The sequence below is a fragment of the Vulpes vulpes genome, chromosome 3 (genome assembly GCF_048418805.1).
Source record: "Vulpes vulpes isolate BD-2025 chromosome 3, VulVul3, whole genome shotgun sequence".
Lineage (NCBI taxonomy): Eukaryota > Metazoa > Chordata > Mammalia > Carnivora > Canidae > Vulpes > Vulpes vulpes.
Genome location: NC_132782.1, coordinates 105,842,865 through 105,867,671, shown reverse-complemented (window position 1 = coordinate 105,867,671; position 24,807 = coordinate 105,842,865). Strand labels below are relative to the sequence as shown.

The 24,807-nt window shown below is 45.1% G+C and overlaps 1 protein-coding gene and 1 long non-coding RNA gene across 6 annotated transcripts in view; one reads left to right on the top strand and one right to left on the bottom strand.

Annotated features, from left to right (window-relative positions):
- Positions 1 to 15,782, bottom strand: part of GSPT1 (G1 to S phase transition 1) — a 39,855-nt gene extending 24,073 nt beyond the window's left edge. Inside the window, exons 1-3 of one of the 4 annotated variants that reach the window (XM_072753836.1) lie at positions 15,671 to 15,782; positions 493 to 537; positions 340 to 381 (exon numbers count right to left, since the gene is read on the bottom strand). In XM_072753836.1, coding sequence (XP_072609937.1) covers positions 340 to 361 — 22 coding nt within the window. In that variant the 5' untranslated portion in view covers positions 362 to 381; positions 493 to 537; positions 15,671 to 15,782. Of the gene's footprint in view, positions 1 to 339; positions 382 to 492; positions 538 to 14,574; positions 15,124 to 15,491; positions 15,611 to 15,670 lie in introns of those variants that run through there. The other 3 variants (XM_072753837.1, XM_072753835.1, XM_072753834.1) reach the window with 3 other exon arrangements.
- A 158-nt stretch (positions 15,783 to 15,940) lies between these two features.
- On the top strand, positions 15,941 to 19,123 carry LOC140598318 (uncharacterized). Of its 2 annotated transcripts, none has more exons than XR_012000640.1 (3): positions 15,941 to 16,072; positions 16,485 to 16,591; positions 18,962 to 19,123. It is a non-coding gene; the product is annotated as an uncharacterized lncRNA (long non-coding RNA). The 2 variants fall into 2 exon arrangements; XR_012000639.1 differs by having other exon boundaries at positions 15,956 to 16,077.
- Positions 19,124 to 24,807: the final 5,684 nt, after the last annotated feature.

The window sequence follows — 24,807 nt, the reverse complement described above, 5'->3', positions numbered from 1 at the left end:
TCTTCTGCAAATAATCTGGTGTCAACTTTATCAACCACATTGGGAATCTGATACCGTTAAGAATAAGAAAGTTGCAAAAAGGAAGGAAAATTTTCACAAACAAAACAGAACAAGCTCAAGTCCTTAACCCGACTTTAGCAGTCTTCCACTCAGCTTTAACATCTGCAATCATTCAGCGTATCATGGCAGCGCTGATGCCCAACTACTGCTTTCTAAATTCCAACAGCAAAGACTCAGTTTTAAACATAGGCATTACAATAACCATGACACTTACATTTGCACCTTATATCCTGATAGGGTTTCAAAATACTGTATTAATATGGTGAGAAATTTTCTTACCAACAGGTTCTGAAAGTTCCATGCTAACAGCTGAATTTGAACCTAGACAAGAAATTGAGATATTGTATTTACAAAACAATATCCAGGTTTCACATACCATAGACAACGTAATGTTTTCTCAATTAGACAGAGGGTCGTATCACAGAAAATTACCTTCACATAACAATGACTGTTCCTCTTGAGAAGGTTCCACAGGTGCTGTTAAATAGAAATAAGTTATATTAAAAATGAAGTCCTTTACATCCATCTTTATATATCTTTTAAGTTACGGTAAAGACAGAATTTCAATAACACAACAAAAACCTCAATAATTTAGACCAAGAGCAACTAACTCAGGTGTTCAAATTAGAAGTCTGTTTAAAAAATCTTTTTAAACACGTACTGATTACAGCCAGTTTTACATTTTCTGTAATTGAAATATACTCATAAAGGTATGCTAATTCTCTTAATTTGCTTCATAAAACTTCTCCTTCAAAGATATTGTAAAAGTAATCTGCAGCACAGTGCAGATCAAATTAGTGAGATTTTGTTCAACAAATACACGTTACTTCTCTAGATTCTCTCTTGGCAGCTCCAGCCCAAGAAGGCTATGATTAGCTATTTTTAAGATTCCATAATCACATTTTATTACCAAGATCCTTGAATAAATTCTGTTTGATACCAATAAAATAAAAAGGACATTTACATGAAGTCCTTGAAATGCAAATGATCCCTTACAACATGTCAGAAAAGGTGATTACAATGATGCCAGTTTTGTCCTATATTAGAATTCTAAGATCAAGCAACAATCCAGTTTCTACAGCTGTCACACTGCAAATCTACCTATGACATCACTGGAAGAGAGGTATGAGAAATATATCCTGACACCCAAATATACGTGAGTTTATTTTTTATATCTGATAAGCCTAAATAACACTTCCAATATGAAAGTGCCCTTGCTTCAAAAAATCTCTAAGATGCAGAATGTATCAAAGAATTCCAAGTCACCTGAATCCTACACACCAAATAATAAAGAATAGTGAATTCATAAACTGCAAAGCTCATATTTAAAAATCACTGCACAGATACACCTGTAAATCAAGACAAAGTTTTGGGTCCAGTCTCCAACAATGTGAAGTGTAGGAAGAAAGTAATTTCCTGTTCCAGAAAGGTAAAGGGCAACCAAGTTTTTCCGAAAAGTGACATGCTGAGTGTTACTTGGGAAGATCCCTCTATGGTGGCAGATAGATCAACATCACCATATAGGAAAGCCTGCCCTCCGAACAAATGAGCAGTACAAGTAGAGAGGAGGGGTTGAGGGCAAAGCTAATAGAGGCATCATCTGGCAAGAAGAAGAGTGAAAGGTCTAAGATGATCCCAGCCTACATGATTAGCAGGATATTAACAGAAAATAAGAAAAAAAATCATTTGATTTTTTAAAATTTTATGTATTTATTCATGAGAGACAGAGAGAGAGAAGCAGGCTCCCTGCAGGGAGCCCGATGTGGGACTCAATGCCAGGACTCCAGGACCACACCCTGGGCCGCAGGCAGGTAGGCAAGCGCTCAACCTCTGAGCCACCCGGGCGTCCTCCCACCCCCACCCCTCCCCCCAAAAAATCATTTGAACAAGGTTTGGGAGGGAACAGGAATTATACTTCAGGTGTAATAGAGATTAACTTTTTGTTTTCCTATTTCAAAGAAAATTTTATGGGTAGAGTAAGGAAAATTGTCACATTTTCAGAGAAAACCAGGCATGCTAAGTGAACCAAGTTTTTGTGCCTCCTCGGGATGGAGGAGAGCAGCACAGGGTAGTGGTAAGGGGCTGGCACTGAGCTGACTCCTGCTTTAAATGCTGGCTTGTCCCCTCAAGTTGTGAGATGCAGCTACTTCACTGGAATTCTGGAAATGACATGCTATCCACCTGACAGGACTGCTGAGAAAATTAAATGAGAGAATACATTTGTTTCAAGTCTATTAAATAATTCCTGGCACCAAGCAGATAATCAACATGTGAGTCTCTCCCCCTAAAACGCACTGAGGTACGCTCAACTCTATCAAACCAGCATGACTATCAGATGTGTGTCGATCAGACGGAGGTACTCAAAAATCCACACAGCACTGGCGGTGGGGGAAATTAACTCCAATTGATTTTTTTTTTTAATTTTTTTTTTTATTTATTTATGATAGTCACAGAGAGAGAGAGAGAGGCAGAGACACAGGCGGAGGGAGAAGCAGGCTCCATGCACCGGGAGCCTGATGTGGGATTCGATCCCGGGTCTCCAGGATCGCGCCCTGGGCCAAAGGCAGGCGCCAAACCGCTGCGCCACCCAGGGATCCCTCCAATTGATTTTAATGAGCCCTGATGTGCTGACTCATTCAATCCCCCCCCCCCCAAAACACCCTGAAATACATAACTGCAATCACTCCCATCTAACACGCAGACAAACCCAACCCAACTGGGCTTTTTCCAAGTTAGACAAGTGCCATCTCGCCCTTCTTCAAACAGCCGTTGCTGAAAAACTACTCAGTAAAAGTAAACTGAGTCAGATGTGATGCAGTGTTTTAAGGCGGGGGAAAAGATCACGTAGTAAGACACCCCAAACTGCAGCTGAGCTTTACAAAACCAAATAATACCACACCTGACTACCTAGTTCTAGAACCAACTCTTAGGCTTACAAATACACAATACATGCAGAAGACTGTGAGGCACTTCCAGGATAATGACATCAATCACCAGACCACCTCCGTGGCTGCAAAATAATGACAATCTGTTTGTGGCTTTATTTTTCAAAACATTCTATTTATGTTTGCCTTATGTTTGTAAAGCTCACAGGGACAGAGTCAAGTACTAAAAACAACTAAGTGCTTAATATATACCTAGGCATATTAAAAGGCCCCCAAATAAGAAGTTGACCGTACTTTCCCCAAGGTGGAAAAAAGCTTTCCACCCATTCAGACAGATCACATTATAAACTTAATGGCAATGCCAGCGACATTTGTGAACTCATATTTTTGCAATAATGAACCAGAAAAATCAGATATAGCAAGCTGTTCTTTTAAATTTAAACTTCTCAATATAACTGCACCCGTCTTCTCATACACACACATACACCCAGGCAACCCTTTCCAGTTCATTCTACTCAGATCTTATTCATAATGTACATTCATTCTGACTTTACTAGCTACTAAGGAGCCCGGGCTGAGAATTCTAAGGCCTAAAGTCATTTGTTCATAGTCAGCAAACAGATGACCATGATTTCAAGTCCTGCACAGTTCATATCCGCTAGCGAAGGAAAAGCTAGTAAATCTCTCGAGGAGTGAGGAGTGACATTATGGTTTCCTATTTTCCAATGGTATTTCCATGTTCAGAGATAAACCCTTATCAAGCATTCAAAAAAAGGAACAATTCTACTTAAGTGGGAAAGCTATCAGAGTGCATCAATGAGTAACCTGCAATACCCCAAATTAAAAGGGAAACTAATACTCTGGTTCGTGATCAAGGAAGATTAATGAACTGGACGTGATACTGGGTATACCACCACAAATTTTAAAACAAGAAGGATGTTACCAATATTATTGCCTGTGCTTTAACACAGATGATAATCTGAATCTTAAAACTGTTAGAGAAAATTTGAACCTGCTGAAATAAGCCAGACACAAAGGGTCACTCATATAAAATGTTCAGAATAGGAAAATCCATCATAGAGCCCACAAGCAGGCTGGTGGTTGCCAGAAGCTGGGAGGAGGAGGGGGGAATAGGAAGTAACTGCTTAATGGGAATGGGTCTCCTCTTGGGGTGATGAAAATGTTTTGGAACTAGACAGAGGTGTGGTTGCACAACACTGGCTAAATTATTCACCTTAAAATGGTTAATTTTGTTATGTGGATTGAACTGTAATTTTTTTTTAAAGATTTTATTTATTCATGAGAGACACAGAGACAGAGAGAAAAAGAGAGAGGCAGACATAGGCAGAGGGAGAAACAAGCTCCATGCAGGGAGCCTGATTGTGGGACTCAATCCTAGGACCCCAGGTTCATGCCCTGGGCTGAAGGCAGGCGCTCAACCGCTGAGACACCCAGGCGTCCCTGTAATTTTTGTTTTTAAAGATTTATTTATTTGAGAGCAAGAGAGAGCACACATGTGCGCGTGTGCAGCTCTTGAGGGAAAGAGAGAGAGCAGCAGACTCCCAGCTGAGCATGGAGCCCACTGCGGGGCTAGATCTCATGACCCTGAGATCGTGAGCTTAGCAGAAATCAAGAGTCAGATGCTTAACCAACAGAGCCACCCAGGGGCTCCGTGATTTCACTCTAATTTTTTAAAAGAATATAAATATTTTTAAAAGATCTGATCATGAAGGGCGCGAACTGGCTGGCTCAGTCAATAGAACATGAGACTCTTTGTTCTCAGGACTGGGGATTTCAAGCCCCACATGAAATGAAAGATCTCATCATGAAATCAAGCCTTCAACATGGAGATTCCTCAGCCAGCTCATTGATAAAAGCTCAAGTTAAGTTAATCAATGTCATACAGGTGGTTAATAATGAAAGTTATGTTTCAATTCAAGCCACATGTTTTCAACACGAAAGTGGCCAATTCTTGAAAAGTGCTTAATCTGTATATTTCATAAATAACCAATTTAAATTTGTACTGCTTTAGAAATGAAACTGATCTTTAACCCTCTACACACTAAACAGCAATCTATAAAAGGGCTACCCTAACTAGAATTCCTTAGGCCTGTACATTGTATGCTCATTAAAGAAAAAAATAAAAAGAACTTCAGCGCTGTCACAGAAGTTACAATGTGTTACACTGTATACAACTGAGAAATAGGCAACTGCTCCTTCTGTCCTATGTTTTTTTTTTTTTTTAATATTTTATTTATTCATTCATGAGACACACAGAGAGAGAGGCAGAGACACAGGTAGAGAGAGAAGCAGGCTCCATGCAGGGAGCCCGACATGGGACTCAATCCCGGGTCTCCAGGATCACACCCTGGGCCGAAGGCAGGCGCTAAACCGCTGAGCCACCCAGGGATCCCTATGCTATGCTTTAACAAAACCATCATTTTGCACCCAAAAAAAAAGAAGTGAGAATAGTGTGACAAAATCCTGTCCCAATACAAGTTTCTACAGTGATGGATGTGTTCTCTCTGTTATGACAGGATAGTCTCAAGTCACATGTGGCTATTAAGCCCTTGAAAGGTCTTACCTCAACTGAGGAACTGAATTTTAAATTTTAATTTCAATTAATTAAAGAGCCCCAAGTGCACAGCTCCAGCTGCTCACACATTCTCCTCCACTGCGGTACAAACCAGCCACACCTGATCTTCCACTCTCATCACAGTCCCGACCCGGCCCCCCACCTGAAGGCTAATGATCCCTCCTCAGAACTCCTCTAGGATAGGACCCTGCCTTCAATTACAGGTGCAAACTCATCTTCCTTCTGGTTCCCAAGGCCATTACAGACTTCCAGAACAACAGTGGTTTTCTGAAATATGGAGACTTTTTTCCTACCCTTGTAGTCCCCACAGGCTGGCACAGTGCATGGACCATACAGAACACACACCTGATTTTACTGAATCCCTTCAGCTTTCTCTTGGTTTTCAGAGCTAGCTCCTTGTGATCTTATTGGCTCAGTTTTCTCAGCAGTACTGGTGTCATCTTATGTTTACCACATTCCCATTAGGGCTCAATAGAGTAAAACCAACCTCCTGTGTGCCAACTTTTTAACAAGAGGTTAGAGAAACAATATTCAAAAGATGTTCTGGGGGGGATCCCTGGGTGGCTCAGCGGTTTGGCACCTGCCTTTGGCCCAGGGCGAGATCCTGGAGTCCCAGGATCAAGTCCCACATCGGGCTCCAGGCATGGAGCTTGCTTGTCCCTCTGCCTGTGTCTCTGCCTCTCTTTCTCTGTGTCTCTCATGAATGAATAAATAAAAACCTTAAAAAAAAATGTTCAAGTACAGTCTGAGTAAGGAACTAAAACTTCTCTAGCACTCAGGTGACTAGGAAGTCTCACCAAAACTGCATGCTGAGCTATTTTTCTCCCAGAGACAAAACGGGAAACAGTAAAGGCAGACATCAGAAAGAAGAGCTCACAGAACATATACAAAGGTCCATGGTTTTGCCTTAATTACCTAACACTCTAAAAATAAAAGGCATGATGTCACAGACAGTCATGGCCAGAGCTGTTTAAATTATTTTACATCACCGTTTCCTAAAATGTATAAAGCAGCAATTTCAAGGTATTACTTTAGAGCACTGCCTCCTTATAAGAATGTTACTCCGCTCACACTGAGAACACAGAGAGTGCCATAGCCCACACAGTCATGGGCTCCTTTTCTGAAGAAAGTATCTCGGCCAAAAAGATCTTTTAATATCAAATCACAAGGAAAGGGCTAGCAAATAACCATTACTAGAATAAGCTTTGAAGTCAGACCTAGATTCTAATCTAGCTTCTCCGTGTAGTCATGGATATCACCTTGCTAATTTACTTAGCTTCTCTGAGCCTTAATTTTCTTATCTGTAAAATGTGTTAACAGCACCTATACATGAGGAGAGTGTTGTGAAGATTCCACATTAAGTGGTAACTGCCAAGTAAATTTATGATTACAACAAGCAGGTCAAAGCCCCATTAATAATTAAAAAAACTTAAGAATGAAATGTAAGGCAAAGTCCAGAGTGAGAAGACCCACGCTGGTTGTAGTATCAGCTCTAAGCATACCCTTTTCCCCATTATTAAATAGTGACGTGTGCAGAGAGCACTGAACTAGCAGTTGGCAAATGTGGATTCTAGAATCAACCATGTCATTAAAGCAGTGAGTGACCTTATGCCTTCACTTAGCATCTCTAGGCTTCAGTTTCTTTATCCAAAAATGAGGCAATTATATTACTGCTGGAGTCATTTCTAGCCCCCACATTCCAAAATCTTATCTATTTAATCACTAACACAATGCCACATACCAACTTGATTAGGCTTTCTGTAAAGTCCCACTGTATTCTTCAAACAACCCTAAAATATCCATCTATGATTTATATCCCACCTGCATCAAAAACAAGGAGGTATACTTGAAATACATAAATCTGAAACCATTTCAGACAGCCCTAATAAGGTACAAAGTAAGAGAAAAACATCTATATGCAACCAAAAGCAACTACCCAAAGGAGATGGACACAGGCCACTTAGTAGTGTGGTTAACCCACTGGAGTTCTGCAGCAATGGTCAACCAGGAAATTGCCTCAATGACACTGACAGGTATGCACTTTTTGTTTGTTTCAAGTGACTATCATTACCTAGTCGGAATGTGGTCTGGAATTTGGCGTCACCACTCTCAGGCCAGGCTAATAAAAGATGCTCAGAAAATCCTTACAGTTTCTCTCACCTGGAAAGTAGAATTATGCTGGGGATCTGGTTCAACTTGGAGTACGGTAACAGTTGGTTTTCCTCAGAACAAAGCCATTTATGAAAAAAAACAAATACATCTACAGCCCAGCCATGCTTTGTTAAGATCTACTGAAAGCAAGGACAAAACTTTTAAGCAGCTTTGATATGAATCAACGATGACAGTTAAAAAAGGAGTCTAAGGGTCTCAGAACAATCAAGAATCTTCAACTAGCGGCCGATTCTTGCTTCCCAAAGATTTTTAAGAACTGCAAATAGAAGGATGCAATCCTAAATTAACATGCCCAACAGATACACTACCAGAACTGCGGTAGCTCAGGGCTGTTCATATGAAAGAGACAACAAATAGTCTAAAAAGAAGAGCAAGCGATGCTAATAGGAATGCAAGCTCTAGCACAAGGAATAGTCAGTGGGACTGTAATAGCAGCTGCCTGGTGACAGACGGGAGCTATACTTGTTGTGGGAGGAACCACTATATTGTACACCTGAAACTAATGTAACATTGTGTGTCAACTATACTTCAATTAATGTAAAAAGATAACCAATGCTCTACTCCAGCAAGTTCCTAGGAAACTTAATAAAACAGAGAAACACAAGGGTAAGTTGTATATGTAAATTAGATCTCAATTTAAAAAGACCCCAAGGTATTCACAAAGAACACTTAGCAGAAAATAGATCTCTAGTTTTATGATTAGGGTGACAGGACTGAAACCACTTACCTAAGGAAAAGTGTGAACGATTCCTCCTCTCAGTTTTGAAAGCTCTGTATGGCCCTCTTACCATGTTGGGGCTCTCATTAGAGTAAAATAGGTATTTGATCCATTCCTTTCCAGGCTCCTTGAGGGTCACAACTTAATCATCTTGGTAGCATCCCTTCAAGTACCTAGCACAGCATCACCCTGTGTTCTAAAGGCCTTCAAACGTTTGTTGGTTAATTGCTATATATATAAGCAAAGCCAGAGATTCACATCTCAAAACAATCCATTCTACTTCTGCTAATTCACTCCAAAAGGTTATCAAACCTCTTTCATTCCTTTCTTTTCAACAGAAAGACAATACTACTTTAACACTTTAAGACATTTCCTCTTTGGGACACCTGGGTGGCTCAGCCAGTTAAGTGTCCAACTCTTGGTTTAGGCTCCAGTGGTCATCTCAGGATCCTGAGATCGAGCCCCTCCATGGGTTCCAAGCTCAATGTGCAAGGAGTCTGCTTGGGATTCTCTCTCCCTCTGCCCCTCCTTGTGTGTGCACTCTCTCTTAAAAAAAAAAAAAAAAACTTGGGATCCCTGGGTGGCGCAGCGGTTTGGCGCCTGCCTTTGGCCCAGGGCGCGATCCTGGAGATCCGGGATCGAATCCCACGTCGGGCTCCCGGTGCATGGAGCTTGCTTCTCCCTCTGCCTGTGTCTCTGCCTCTCTCTCTCACTGTGTTCCTATCATAAATAAATAAAAATTAAAAAAAAAAAAAAAAAAACTTTTTGTTTTCAAAAAAGGTATCTCCTCCCCAGTGAACAAATGCAAGAAGATAAGGCTTAAAATCTGTCCTGTACATTTCTCTAACTGGCATGATAAATTTTAATTGCTGTCTTTTCATTCCAGAAAAGGTGAAAAATAAGCAAAGGCCAAAAGAAGGCACAAAGCTATGTACTAACTACGCTAAATAAAACCTGCCCCAAAGTGAGTTTATTACCAATCAAAAATTCTAACAGTTTAAAAAGCTGCTTGATGTGGCACAGCACCAGTCAATGCATTCGCTTGTTACATAGTTCTCCATACTCCGGCCATTCAAGCTTGTAAAATCATGAAATAAGAACCCAAATCTAATGGGACGCTTAGGTGGCTCAGGGGTTGAGCGTCCAACTTTGGCTCAGGGAGCGATCCTGGGGTCCTGGGATTGAGTCCCACATGGGGCTCCCTGTGAAGAGGCTGCCTTTCCCTCTGCCTATATCTCTATTCCTCTGTGTGTCTCTCATGAATAAATAAAAATCGAAAGAAATAAAGAAAGGAAAGAAAGAAAGAAAGAAAAGAAAGAAAAGAAGAAAGAAAGAAAGAAAGAAAGAAAGAAAGAAAGAAAGAAAAGAAGAAAGAAAGAAAGAACCCAAATCTAAGAGTCTAATAATCAGTAAATCAAGGTAGGAAAAGAAATTCCAGGAACAATCCTTTTCCCTGCTTCTCTCTTACTGCACTCCACTGTCTGTTCCATGGAAGCCTGAAAAATCCTTGACAGTAGAATTGTTGTTGCAGGCCTTCTGGTCTTACAGAAAGAGAAACAAATCTCAAGAATCTTATCTACTGGGGCATCTGGGTGGCTCAGTGATTGAGCATCTGCCTTCAGCTCAGGTCATAATCCCGGGGTCCTGGGATCAAGTCCCATATCAGGCTCCCCACAGGGAGCCTGCTTCTCCTTCTGCCTATGTCTCTGCCTGTGTCTCATGAATAAATAAAATCTTAAAAAAAAAAAAAAGAATCTTATCTATCTAAATTTATCTATCAATTTCCACAGGTATTGTGTAATGTAAATAAAGTCTAAGAGCCCTTCTGGACAAAACAATTATTACTTTGATTCTGGATCTTATGGCTCTGCTGAGGTCACCTTTGAGACTAGTGACTAACAAGCATTCACCAAATGGTGATGGTCTCAAACTTTGTGAATGTACTAAAAACTACTGTATATTTCTTTTTTAAAAGATTGTGTTTATTTATTCATGACAGAGAGAGAGGAAGGCGGAGGGAGAAGCAAGCTCCATGCAGGGAGCCCAATGTGGGACTTGATCCTGGGACCCTAGGATCACGCCCAAAGCTGGAAAGCAGACACCCAACCGCTGAGCCACCCAGGCGTCCCACTACTGTATATTTCTAAACGGTAAATTTTTAATGGTGCATTATAGCTTATTCATTTTGGAAAAAAAAAACAAAAAACAAAAAACACCTCTCCCCTACAAAAAGGCATTCAGCGGAACTCAAACATTACAAAATAGAACATTTTTTGGGATCCCTGGGTGGCTCAGTGGTTTAGTGCCTGCCTTTGGCCCAGGGCGTGATCCTGGAGACCCGGATGGAGTCCCACATCGGGCTCCCTGCATGGAGCCTGCTTCTCCCTCTGCCTGTGTCTCTGCCTCTCTCTCTGTCTTTCATGAATAAATAAATAAAATCTTAAAAAAAAAGAAAAGAGAACATTTCTCTCTAAAATTCAAGTTTCACAATACAATGTGCAACATTTTGAAGACAATTCCTCCTCTGAGGGCCTACTAAGGACTGCTAGTTTTATTCTGTACTGCTTTTATTTTATTTCTTTTTTAAGGATTTTATTTATTCATGAGAGACACAGAGAGAGAGTGAGAGGCAGAGATACAGGCAGGGGGAGAAGCAGGCTCCATGCAGGGAGCCTGATACCAGACTTGATCCCGGGACTCCAGGATCACGCCCTGAGTCAAAGGCAGACACTCAACTGCTGAGCCACCCAGGCATCCCTCTGTACTGCTTTTAGTGGCAGAGTTTTGAGAGGTGTTGAGGGTGGGGTGGTAGAAAGAACACTACACTACTATTTTAGAAGCTCTGGCTGTTCTAAAAGTCCAAATGCTATGTATGCTCTGAAAAACGTGTGTCTCTCATATTCCTATATTGAAATCCTAATGCCTAATGTGATAAAATTAAGTGGGGCCTTTCGGAGGTCCTAGGTCATGAAGGTGGACTCTTCGGGAATAGGATTATTGCCTTCATTTAAAAAAAAAAAGAAAAGAAAAGAAAAAGAAAAAGAAAAAAAGGTCTCATAGAGCTCCTTTGAGCCACAGGAAGTCAGCAGCTGACAACCCAGAAGAGGACTCTCACCAGAACAGGCTGGATTCCCTGATGTCTCAGGCTTCCAGCCTCCAGAGCTGTAAGCAATAAATTTCCGTTGTTTAAAAGCCACCTAGTCTGGAGTATTTTGTTACAGCAGCCCAAATAAACCAAGACACCAAGCAACCCAGATCACCACCATTAAATCTGTTTCTCATTTAACAACAACAAAGACTGAACTGGGTGCAAGGTGGAACTTCAAGTACAGTCTATCACAGAAAATGTTAGTTCTAGTACAAGTAATTCATCTTACACATTTTCATTCATTTCAGGACCTCTACTTTAAGGAGCATCACTTAGCCAATTTACTTGGATCTGCGGAGAATTATATTTAAACGAATTATACTTAATTACACTTAAATGTGTTCTACTTAATCATTCCTTTGGAAACCTGTATTAAATTTTCAAAAAGATTCAAGGTCAACACTGAATCCCAAGTTCTGACTTGGGACGGCTAAGAAACAGGCATAACAAGCAGCCCTCCAGTAAGGTGAATGACACTTTGGGCAAAAACATCTTCCTCCTCCTGCTCAAGGCCCACTGGATTTCCAAAAAAAGAGAGGAAGGGAGGGAGGGAAGGAGGGAGGAAAGAAGGAGACCGTTTCCTCCAGAAATGACAGATATTCATTCTAGATAGACACATTTTACAAGTCATTCATTCTCATGGTCTATCTCTAGAATCCTTCAAGAGCTCTCCTGGTATTTAGTTTCAAAACACACCCACCACAAATTTCAGCTATGGCTTAACAACAAAAGAAAACATGCTTGCCCTACTGACTATTTCCTCACTATAAAAAAAAGTTGCAAATTTTATGGTCCCCCGCCCCACCGTGAATTTCAATCTAAGTACTATTTCCAACTTTTCCCCTGCTTCTTCCAAGCACAGTTCCCTGTTCTAAGGGTGGTATTTTATGGACCTGAATGGGCTGGAACATGCGATCTAACATAAAACTCTGGACATGAGATTAGAAAACCCATTCTTTTCCAAATAAACATCCTACAGGGGCGCCTGGGTAGCTCAGCAGTTGAGCGTCTGCCTTTGGCTCAGGACGTGATCCGTGGATCCAGGATCGAGTCCCACATTGGGCTCCTGCATGGAGCCTGCTTCTCCCTCTGCCTGTGTCTCTGCCTCTCTCTGTCTCTCATGAATAAATAAAAATCTTTGAAAAAAAAAAAACTAAAAAAAAAAAAAAGCCAAAATTCTTAAAATAAACAAATAAACATCCTACAGAGGATTATTTTTTAAGATTCAGAGACATATTGTAGAAGCATCTGATAAAGTCACACCAAAATAGGTTTCTGATAACAAAAAGAAAAAAACGATCGCAATGTAGGGAATTTCCTTACTAACAACCACTTCCCCACACACTTTTACATCGCCAACTCCTAGCAATGTCACAGGGAAAAGTGTTAAGAATAAAGCTGAAATTGGCAAATACCAGGAAGAGAAAAGCAGCCCCCCTGGTGTAAGATGTACTGCCCAGCCACTCAACAATAACCATCGTTCCTGACCATTTCTCTCAGGATGACTGCCCTTGGATGGCTGAGGGCTCTGATGGCTACTTAGGCTGGAAACGGAGTTCTACGGGCGGCCCAAGTGGTGCGGGCCGCTCCAAAGGAAGCAGGGAGGGCCACAGAGAAAATGGCTGGATAAAAGGAATCTACATGATAAAGTACAGGGAAACCAACACTTTAAGGAGCTGGCAAGGAACTAGTTTGGGCAGCCGAAATGGCTTGATCTAGGGGAAAAAAAAAAAAGAACTGAATTTCCTTATTGGAAAGGAAAACATCAACTGCCTATGCAAATAAAATACCAATCAACAGGGGGTCCCTGGGTGGCTCAGCGGTTAGGCGCCTGCCTTTGGCCCAGGGCGTGATCCTGGAGACCCGGGATCGAGTCCCGCGTTGGGCTCCAGGCATGGAGCCTGCTTTTGCTTCCGCCTGTGTCTCTGCCCCTCTCTCTCTCTCTCTTTCTAGGTCTATCATGAATAAATAAAATCTTAAAAAAAAAAAAAAAAGCCAATCAACAAAGCAACCAAACCCAAGCTCCGTCCTCACATACGCACCTCGCCAAAGTACTTCTCCAAACCTCCTTTGCCTCTGGGGAGAGGACTATGACAACAACTTAAGAAACGAGCCTGCTAGAGCACTCTTGGGATGCCCACCGAGACTGACTGACAGCGCAACTCAGCTTCGGGGAAACATCAGCAATCCGGTCCCACTCACGAGCTGCGTGGGAACGTGCACGACCCAGGCCCCCAATGCTCTGCCTTAACACCGGGAGCAAAGTCCCTTTTCGACCTTTCCCCCTTTAAACCCACGCTGACAGCTCCTAAAATAAGCGCCTTTATCTGCCAAGTTATAAAGTCCGCTCGCCCGACGTCCCTGTAAACGAGTCCTCGGGAGCGTGCTGAGAACCGAGGATCCTCGTAAAGAAGCGGGGGTTCGGCTGGGAACCTCGCAAAAGCTCGGCCGGGGAACGGCCCGCCCGCGGCGGCTGCAAAAGTCCCAAACAGACGCTGCGGGCGCGTGGGGCGGGCGGACGGGCGGACACGCCGCGGGCGCGGGCCGCGCCGAGGCCAACCTGGGCCGGGCCGACGGCTGGGGCCACGCGAAGGTGTCGCCAGGGGGCGGGGGGGGGGCGGGGGCGAAGCGCGAGCCCCCTTCAGGCAAGGCGGGCGTCGGCGGGCGTCGGCGGGCGTCGGCGGGCGGCCTGGGCACCGCACGGCCGCGGCCGGGGCGCCCCGCTGCAATGCATCTCGGGATTCCTCCGGGACGCTCCGCGCCGCGGCCTGGGGTGGCGGGGACACACGCGAGCGCGCCCCCCGCCCCCCCGCGGCGCCGGCGCCGGCCGGCCCCGCTCCCCGGCCTCGTGGCGCTGACCCGCCGCGGCCCCGCCCGCGCCCTGTGCGGGCTCCGCTCCGGGGGGGGCGGCCGGCCGGGGCTGTCAGCGCCCCACGTGCGGCCCGGCCCCGCGGGGCGCGCCCACCCGCACCCCCGGGGGCTCCCGGCCCTTTACCCGGAGCGCCTCCCGCGCCGCTGCCGGCTCCGTGGCTCGGGGCGGCGGGCGGCGGCGGCTGGGCCGGGCCCCGCAGGAAGGACGGCACGAACTCGGCGGCGTGGACGTTGGGCACGAAGGGCTTGGCGTTGACGTTGAGCTGCCGGCTGAAGGCCGCACTGAGGGGCTCCCGCTGGGCCTCGGCCGCCGCCGCCGCCGCCGCCGCCGCCGCCGCCGAGGGGCCGCCGCCGCACGGTCCCGGCCCGGGCGCCTCCATGTCCGCCTGGTCCCAGCAGTCGGGCGCCGAGTCGCTGCTGCTGCTGCTGCTCCCGCCGCCGCCGCCGCCGCCGCCGCCGCCGCCGCTGCCGGGATCCATGATCGGGGGGGCCGTGTGTGTGGCGAAGAGAGGGCGGGAAATGGAGGCGGGGGCGACGGGCCGGGCGGGAGCAGGCCGCGCTGACCCGGCCAAGCAGCGAGGCAGACGGGGGACTCGCGACACAATCCCCGGCGTCGTCGCGGCGAGGGCTCCGCTCCCAACTCCGCACCGGCGACGACGAACGGCGGCGGCGGCGGCTCAGCCCTCCTCGTGTGTGCGAGCGGATCTCCTCCCACCCCAACCCCAACCCCAACCCCAACCACCTCGCACCGCCTCAGCGCCAACCCCACGCCGGCGCGGATTGACTCCTCCCCGCCACCCGTACCTTCGCCTCGGTAGTTCCCGGCCCTGCCCGTCCGCGTTGCCGGCTACGAAGCGCGGCGGCGGGCCGAACTACGAGTCCCGGCAGCGCCCGCGCGACACCCCCACCCCCACCCCCGCTGCGGTCTTCCCGGGGGCCGACGGGAGTCGGAGTTCGGAACCCGGAGCAACCGGAAGCGGCTCGGGCTCCCGGCAGGCAGCGGGAGGAGGCGGAGGTCTCGGCGTCGCTCGGCGGCCCCACCTGTCACCCCGTGGGGGCGGGGCGGCGGCGCGTCCTCGCGCGACTCTGCGGCCGCCGGGGTGGTCCTCGCCGCGGTCCTGCGCTCCCGCGGCGCCAGCCGGTGCGTCCTCTGCCCCCGCCTCCCCGGGCCTCCCCGCCTGCCCCGCCCCGCCCCGCCCCGCAGCCGGATTTCGCCCTACTTTTCAAAGCCGGCGCCGCGCGTCTCGCCTCTTCTGCCTTCTCTGGGTGCGAGACGGCGGTGACTTGGGCCGCGGCGTGGCTCGTAAAGCGCTCGGGGCCCAGGCTCTGCCCCGGGGCGCGGGGGGGGGGGGGGTTATTAAGCTGGAAACTTTGGATGACTCACCGTCTGTTTGACTAGTCACTGAAAGCCTCCCCCCGCCCCGAACTTTTCCATCCCTCCTCCCCTCCCCCGGCCCGGGGGCCTCGCCAGCTAAACCGAGGACCGGGGCCTCTTCCACGGTGTATCCAGACGTATCCAACTGATAAGGTCATTCCGGTGCGCCCAGCTTCCGTACGACGCACCATTAGGCCAAGTGGGTTTTTCTTCCCAGTGGTGGTGGAGTTGGCTCGAGCGGACCGAGGTTAGGTAAACATGGGGGGCGGGGGGGGATGAGGGAGGGGAGAGGGAGGCGGGAGCAAAGCCAAAGATGAATACCCAGACCCGATTAGATGCAGTGGGAAAGCAACCTTGTTCCGAGTACCTGTGAGGTTTTTTTTCTGTAGTTGTGGCCTGTGGAGCCCCAGGCTGGGGGGGGGGGGGGGTAGAGGGGGGTTGGGGGGGTCGGGGGCGGGGAACCTACTGCTGATCTTTTTCTCCAAGGAGTCTAGACAGAGTGCAACTAACTTGCTAAAAATTACAGAGGGAAGGCGTAGACGCTCAGAGAACGCATGTTTCTTAGCAACCTTACGTTCGGGTCCAGAATCTAGATCTAGATGTGAATTTGAATTTTAAATAGCTGTATTTCTTTCTCTTTCTTTTTTCTTTTTTTTAAGGTTTTATTTATTTATTATGAGAGACACAGAGGGAGAAGCAGGCTCCACGCAGGGAGCCCGACGCGGGATTCGATCCCAGGACCCCGGGATCACGCTCTGGGCCCAAGGCAGGCACTGACTGTTGACCCACCCGGGGGATCCCTAAACATCTGTATCTTAACGATAAAAGAGGACTCAGCCCATTAATGAGACAGCTCAAAAACAGCTGTCTAGTACCTTTCAAAACAAATCCTTATGCTAAAGTTTAAAATTGTGTTTAATATTTAGCAATTTTTATGAATTTTTTTTTTCCTTGAACTCCACACTTGAGGGTATCAAGTGCTGTAAATGTGAAGAAACGAGAGACCCTCCTTAAAACAAACCTGGCCTTAACTTTTTCTTCAACTCTGTGGTCAAGGCTCCCTGAAATCTTCTGGATATATATATATATATATATTTTTTTTTTTTTTTAATCTTCTGGGTATTGATTTTTCCTTTTTTTTTCCACGACAGATGATGTATCCCCCTGATTCATACAAAGTTCAGGTTGCAGCCTATTAATATAGTTCTCTGAAGACCCATTTTATTTATTTATTTTTTTAGATTTTATTTATTTATTGACAGAGAGAGGCAGAGACACAGGCAGAGGGAGAAGCAGGCTCCATACAGGGAGCCCGATGTGGGACTCCATCCGGGGTCTCCAGGATCACACCCCAGGCTGCAGGCGGCACCAAACCACTGCGCCACCAGGGCTGCCCTGAAGACCCATTTTAAATCTTTCTTAAGACCGTCCCACTTTAAATTTGGTATTAACTGATTGCCCTCGGATTTACCCAAACCTTAGTAACAATTGATGTAAAATAAATAAATAAATAAAAATCAGATCTTCCGTTATATAAGGGAGACCTGCATTGCTATTGAGATATTTTTATATTATATTCACAACACGGAAGAAAATACAGTGTGTCCAAAATAAAGTGCCTCCTCACTCAAGACTGGCACTCCCTACCCTATTCCTAAGAAGAAAAAAAAAAAAGTCAACACACACACAAATGTCAAAAAAAGCAACTGACTCGAAGAGTGACCCGTACTGTCCTTCAGCTGCTTTGTCACTGGATGCCATACTTCAACATGCATCACCCATAGGGCACTGGATGACGGATCCCTCTTAGGTTAGTTCTTCAGATCTAATTAAATTAGCAGTGTCTTTGTGCCCACAAGCTTTTTCAAGAGACAAAGACAAAAACTGCTGAGCCCCACAGCTTAGAAAAGCAGTTGATGTCATTAACTTCCATGTCCCTGAATAGGATAATTATGGAAATTCAGAAAAGAATCCACTCCATTGGTTTTCAAAAGCTGTGACCTGCCAGGGTTGGGGCACTGCTCCAGCAGGAAAGTGAGAGGCTCTTCTTGATAATTGCTGTTGTGCTAAGATTGAATGACTTGAGGTCAGCATCTTTTCATCTTCTTTATGTCCCCAATGCCCAGAGTGATGCCTGGCATAGAAAACATGCTTAACAAATGTTTCATGAATGAATTAGTGCATCAATCGGGAGTTTTGGACCATACTGCCCTTTTATACTCATTTAGGGCTATTGGGACACAGGACTGTCAACATAAAGAGCGTGTTTTCCCAAGGATGTCTTGCTCTGTGCTCCATGAACACACAGGGTTAGCTGGACAACCACTTTACTGCAAGCCTGCATTTGGCTCCCTGCCTCAATAAATAAGTGTGTCTTTTATGCTTCTAAACATGAAGCTGATGTGAAAACTCAGGGCCATCCCAGAGGTTTTAGGGGATGAAAACGTGTACCTACAGATGGACTCAGGTAGCAGGGCCACTCCTGGAAATGTTTTCCATAGGAATACAAACACGAGTGTAAAAAGCTGTCCTTTCAGCATTTTTGGAACAGAAACCAGAAACAACCTAAACGTCCATCAACAGGGATATTATGACTCAATATGTGATGGATAGCAACAGTATGCAATAATATGCAGCTTTCAAAAAGTCACACAGACTTGGTGCTGAAGGGAAAATCCATCTATAACATATGGTGAAGTGGGGCAGCTGGGTGGCTCAGTGGTTGGGCATCTACCTTTGGCTCAGGTCATGATCCTGGGTCCTGAGATCAAGTCCCGCACTGGGCTCCCTGCAGGGAGCCTGCTTCTCTCTCTGCCTATGTCCCTGCCTCTCTGTGTGTGTCTCTCATGAATAAATAAATAAAATCTTAAAAAATAATATGTGGTGAAGTAAGGAAGAGCAATATGTCTTATATGTGTAGAATATAGAGTGGATCAGTATATCTAGTACGATCCTATTTCTTTAAAAGCATCTAGTTTTTTTCTACTCTCTGGATGCTCTTTCCCTAGATCTTCACCTCTCCAGCTCATTGTCATTCAGCTCCTATGTGTCCTCTCCTAGCCATCCTGACCCTCCACCAACCCACATCACATCACTCTCTACCCTGTTACCCAGTTTTATTTTTTATTTTTTTCAGATGCCTTATCACAATCTGAAGTTCTTACTGGTCTCCGTGCCTACTGCCCATCTCCTCCTACTGGAAAATTAATTCCCTGACTCTGACTTGCTATTGTGTTCTCATCGCCTACAACTGTTGCCTGGCATGGATAAAGTGCTCAGTAAACATTTGAGAGAATGAGACATATGTATCATTTTGTATGCTATAAAACTTTAAAGTGTGGACAGTTACATATTAAACAGTTAATGGAAAGTGTGTGGGATGGGATTGGATGTGAATGGAAAGTAGCTAAAAGAAGAAATTGCAATTTTTTACTTTTATGTTTGGATTTTCCTACAAGAAGCAAATTGTTTTAAAAAATTCTTTTATCGGTCGCCTGACTCAGTTGGAAGAACATATGACTCTTGATCTCAGGGTCATGAGTTCAAGCCCCACATTGGGTATAGGGATTACTTAAAACTTTTTTTTTTTAAGATTTATTTATTTATGATAGACCTAGAGAGAGAGAGAAAGAGAGAGAGGTGAGGCACAGGAGGAGGGAGAAACAGGCTCCCTGCCAGGAGCCTGATGCAGGACTCAATACCCGGACTCCAGGATAACGCCCTGGGCCAAAGGCAGGCGCCAAAGCACCAAGCCATCCAGGTATCCCCTACTTAAAACTTTTTTAAAAATTCTTTTATTGAGGGCAGCCCAGGTGGCTCAGCGGTTTAGCGCCACCTTCAGCCCAGGGCCTGATCCTAGAGTCCCGGGATCGAGTCCCAAATCAGGGGACTCCCTCTGCCTGTGTCTCTGCCTCTCTCTCTCCCTCTGTGTCTCTCATGAATAAATTAAAATCTTTTAAAAAATTATTTTATTGAGATGAAACCCACATGATATAAAACGTACCATTTTAAAGGGAACAATTCAGGGGTCCCTGGGTGGTGCAGTTGGTTGAGCATCCTGCTCTTGGTTTTGGTTCATTTCAGGATCTCAGGTGAGATCCCAATCCATGCTCAGCATGCTGTCTGCCTGAAATTCTCTCTCCTTCTGACCCTCCTACCTGTCCTCTCTCTCTCTAAAATAAAATTTTAAAAAATTATTAAGAGGAACCCCTGGTGGCTCAGTGGTTCAGCATCTGCCTTTGGCTCAGGGCATGATCCTAGGGTCCTGGGATCCTGTCCCACATCAGGCTCCTTACAAGAAGCCTCCTTCTCCCTCTGCCTATGTCTCTGCCTCTCTTTCTGTGTGTCAAATAAATAAATAAATAAATAAATAAACTCCCTTAAAATTCTGGGATATTCATAAAATAGAACATTGGCAATTTGGGCAGTGGTTCCTTTTTTTTTTTTTAAGATTTTATTTATTCATGAGAGACACAGATGGGGTGGGGGGCAGACAGAGACACAGGCAGAGGGAGAAGCAGGCTCCATGCAGGGAGCCCAATGTGGGATTCGATCCCGGGACTCCAGGATCATGTCTTGGGCCAAAGGCAGGAGCTAAACAACTGAGCCACCCAGGGATCCCCAGTGGTTCCATTTCTGATAGTGTGTCCTGCCCCTCCCCCCGTAATTAGCCTCAGAAAACTTATCAGGGCTGGTGTGCCTGGGTGGCTCAGTGGTTGAGCATCTGCCTTTGGCTCAGGTTGTGATCCTGGGGTCCTGAGTCCCACATCAGGCTCCCTGGGGGGAGCCTGCTTCTCCCTCTGCCTATATCTCTGCCTCTCAAGAATAAATAATAAAATATTTTTAAAAATATGATCCACCTAATTTTTTAAAAAACATGTTTACACATACAACATACAACGCAATGAAAGACCACTGTACTGTTGCATGATTTACATTTATAAAGCCTGCGTTTCACTTCCTGTGTTTGTCTTTTAACTGCTATAGAGTAACTCCATCTATGTTTATACTTCTTTTTTATTTGTCCATTTTCCCACTCATAGGCTTTTAGGTTATTTCCAAAATTTTTTTGTACCAACAGTACTTGTATAAGTGTCAAGATCCTTTCAGAAAACAAGTTACAGAAATTTCAATTCAAACTAGATTTAGCCACAAGAAATGTATTATTTTACATGATTACTTTAAAAATTCAACTGGTTGAATTTTAAAGATCTTATTGGCTTTATTCAATGATTCATGAATTAAACAGCATTCCCTCTAGCAGGCAGAAAGGAGCTCTGAAGAGCTGAACAAAATGAAAGACTTCTACAGACAGCAGGGAGCCGGACAAGGAAATTATGCTAGCAAAAAGGAAGATTGGTTGTGGCAAGGTCACTTTCCTTTGGCGGACAGCAGGGGTCTCTTAGGCAGATGACCTCATTAGTGCTGACCAGGTGATTTCTGATTGATTTAAGATGCCAATTCTGGGAGAGGCCAGAACCAAAATTAAGTTAAGTCTTAGTGTGTTGGGACACCTGGATGGCTCAGTGGTTGAGCATCTGCCTTCGGCTTGGGGTGTGATCCCGAGCCCTGGAATCCCCGGGATCGAGTCCTGCATCAGGCTCCATGCAGGGAGCCTGCTTCTTCCTCTCCCTGTCTCTCTGCCTCTCTCTCTTTGTCTCTTATGAATAAATAAATAAAATCCTTTAAATAAAGGAAGAAAGATGGGCAGCCCAGGTGGCTCAGCCTTCAGTCCAGGCCACAATCCCGGAGTTCCGGGATCGAGTCCCACATCAGGCTTCCTGCATGGAGCCTGCTACTCCCTCTACCTCTGTCTCTGCCTCTCTCTCTCTCTCTCTCTCTCTCTCTCGCTCTCTCTCTGTCTCTCATGAATAAATAAGTAAAATCTTAAAAAAAAAAAAAGAAACATCTTTAAAAAAAAACTCCCCGTGTGTTGACGTGCACTTAGCTAAGTGACCCTATTCTAGGCCTGTTGTCTTATTTCTAACAATAAACCCTAAGACTGAGTTCTTAGTCCATTGGGTCTGGAGCTTAATGACATCATCGAGGGCCTGTACCTTTCCATCTATCTGCTGCCCTGGATGTTGGCTTCATCCTCAGGCTGGTCCCAAGAGAGCTACAGATCCTCAGATGCCAAGTCCAGAGAAACAATAAAGAACATCTCATCCTGCTGCTCTCTTCTAAGAATGAGGAAGTTTTTCCCAGAAGCCCTCCAGGAAGTATCTCCCCCTGTGTCATTGGCATGAATTGGATCAGATACCTATCCTTGGAAAGGACATCTCTTTTTATTGCGGTAAAATATACACAAAATAAGATTCACACACACACAAAAATGAATAAATAAGATTCACCACATTAACCAATTGTAAATATACAGTACAGTGGCATTAAGTACATTTCACACTGTTGTGCAACCATCACTACCATCCATTTCCAGAACTTTTTCATTTTTCTTTTTTTTTAAAGATTTTTAAAAATTTATTCAGGAGAGACACAGAGAGAGGCAGAGACACAGGCAGAGGGAGAAGCAGGCTCCCTGCAGGGAGTCCAACGTGGGACTTGATCCCAGGACCCAGGGTCACACCTTGAGCCAAAGGCAGATGCTCAACCACTGAGCCACCCAGGCGCCCTCCAACAGTGATTCTATACAAATATTGTATCACTTAGCATAATATCCTCAAGGTTCATCCATGTGGCAGCATGGATGAGCTTTTTAGAGTTGAATAATTTTCCATTCAACTCTGTGTGTGTTTGTGTATTTTGTTTATCCATTCATCTGTCAGAGGACACTTGGGTTACTTCTACCTTTTGGCTATTGCAAATAATGCTGTTATAAATATGAGTGCACAAATACCTGCTCACATCTCTGCTTTCATTTCTTTTTTTTTTTCTGCTTTCATTATTTTTAGGTATGCACCAGAAGTAGAATTGCTGAATCATATGGCAATTCCATGTTTCATTTTCTGAAGAACCTCCATACTGTTTTCCACAAGGCTAAACCATTTTTTTTAAAGCAGACATTATCATTTTTTTAAAGAATTTATTTACTTATATGAGAGAGAGAGAGCATCAGTGGGGGAAGGAGCAGAGGGAGAGGGAGAAAGAAACAGGCTCCCTACTGAGTGCACCTGTGGTGCCCAATCCCAGGACCTCAGACCATGACCTGAGCCAACCGAGGTACCCCCAGACTAAATCATTTTACATTCTTACCAGCAATGCACAAGTGTTCCGATTTCTCCACATTCGCACCAGAACGTATTACTTTCTGTTTTGTTTTAATAATAGCCATCCTAGGGGTGTCTGGGTGGCTCAGTTAAGGATCCAACTCTTGATTTCAGCTCCGGTCATGATCTCAGGGTCATGAGATCAAGCCCTATGGGGTTAAGATTCTCTCTCTTCCCCTCCCCCTGCCTCTCTTAAAAAAATAATAATAAAATAAATACATAAATAAGTCATCCTAATGAGTATGAAATTATATCTCACTGTAGAAAGGGGATCCTTTAAACCAATGGTTTAGACTGCTGGTTACACATTAAAACCACGGGGGGGGGGGGGGGGACTTTAAACTTAACCCATTTCCAGACTCCGATTTAATTGGTCTGGAGTAGGACCTGGGCATTGACAAATTTTAAGTATGAGGCCTCTATGTGAGGCCAAGCTTAAGAATCACTGGTCTAAAGACAAATCACCGGGATGCCTGGGTGGCTCAGCAGGTTGAGCATCTGCCTTTGGCTCAAATCAGGATCCAGGGTTCTGGGATCGAGCCCTGTATCAGGTCCTTGCTCAGTGGGGAACCTGTTTCTCCCTCTCCCTCTGCCTGTCACTCCTCCGCTTGTGTTCGGTCTGTCAAATGAATAAAGACACATCATCTAGCAGAATAAAAAAAATGTATGTTGGGGGAACCGATTACAGCGTTCAATACTACTCAGAATTGAAACTACAGAGTCCTCAAGGGGGGTTCTGTACTTGGTATGTATAGCTAGCTCTAAATTATTCATAGAATTTATTTATTTATTTTAAATATTTTATTCATTTATTCATGAAAAACAGAGACACGGAGAGGGAGAAGCAGGCTCTCCACGGGGAACCCAGTGCAGGACTTGATCCCAGGACCCCGGGACCACGACCTGAACTTAAAGGTAGACGCTCAACCACTGAGCTACCCAGGTGCCCTATTCCTAGACTTAGAAGCAGGGCAGCATGGTAGCCCAGGTGACCATAATGGACAGAAAATATGACTTGCTGCTTAGTTTCTTCACCCAGCAAGTATTTTGGTAGAATTGGCAACAAACACTAAGGTAAATTGACTGGTTCTGCACTTGGGCTAGACTCTGTCCTTTCAAGTGGGTGGGTTTTGTTTTTAACAGCTTGTTGAGATTCCATTCACATACCATACAGTTCACCCATTTGGAGTGTACCGCTCAATGGTTTTGTAGCACAGTCACTGTTGCGCAACTGCCCCCAAATATCACGGTGTTTGTTTGTTTTTGAAGTCTGAATGGAAATGCAGTTTGGACCGAAATGACCCAAGAGACTGGCATCAAGCAGCAAAGAAGCAGAAACAGAGGGTCTAAGTACAAAGAAGACCACAGTGGGCGAGGTAAGAAAGATAATGAAACTGAATTGATAGCAGATGACAGTGATGCTAAATTTGGTGATGCCAGCACGTGCGCAATGACCTTGAGTCAATCAACCAGTTCTGGTGTGGAAATTGGCTTCCTCAACCAGCTCCTGTGGGTTAACCCCTGTTCAATGAAACTGCTGGGAAAACCAGTTGTTCTGGTTTCTCCAGGACTCGGAGACAATTCCGTGAGTCAATCTTCTATGTCACTTTGTAGGCTTCATTTTCCAAGACCATCCACCCAGAGGAAAGGATTGTATTCAGAGATCTTAGCCAATGTAATCCCGGTGCCCTTCTCCTCCACCTGGCGACTAAAATCCAGGAGGTTTGATGATTGCTGACCCCTGCTGGCTTTCACTGTA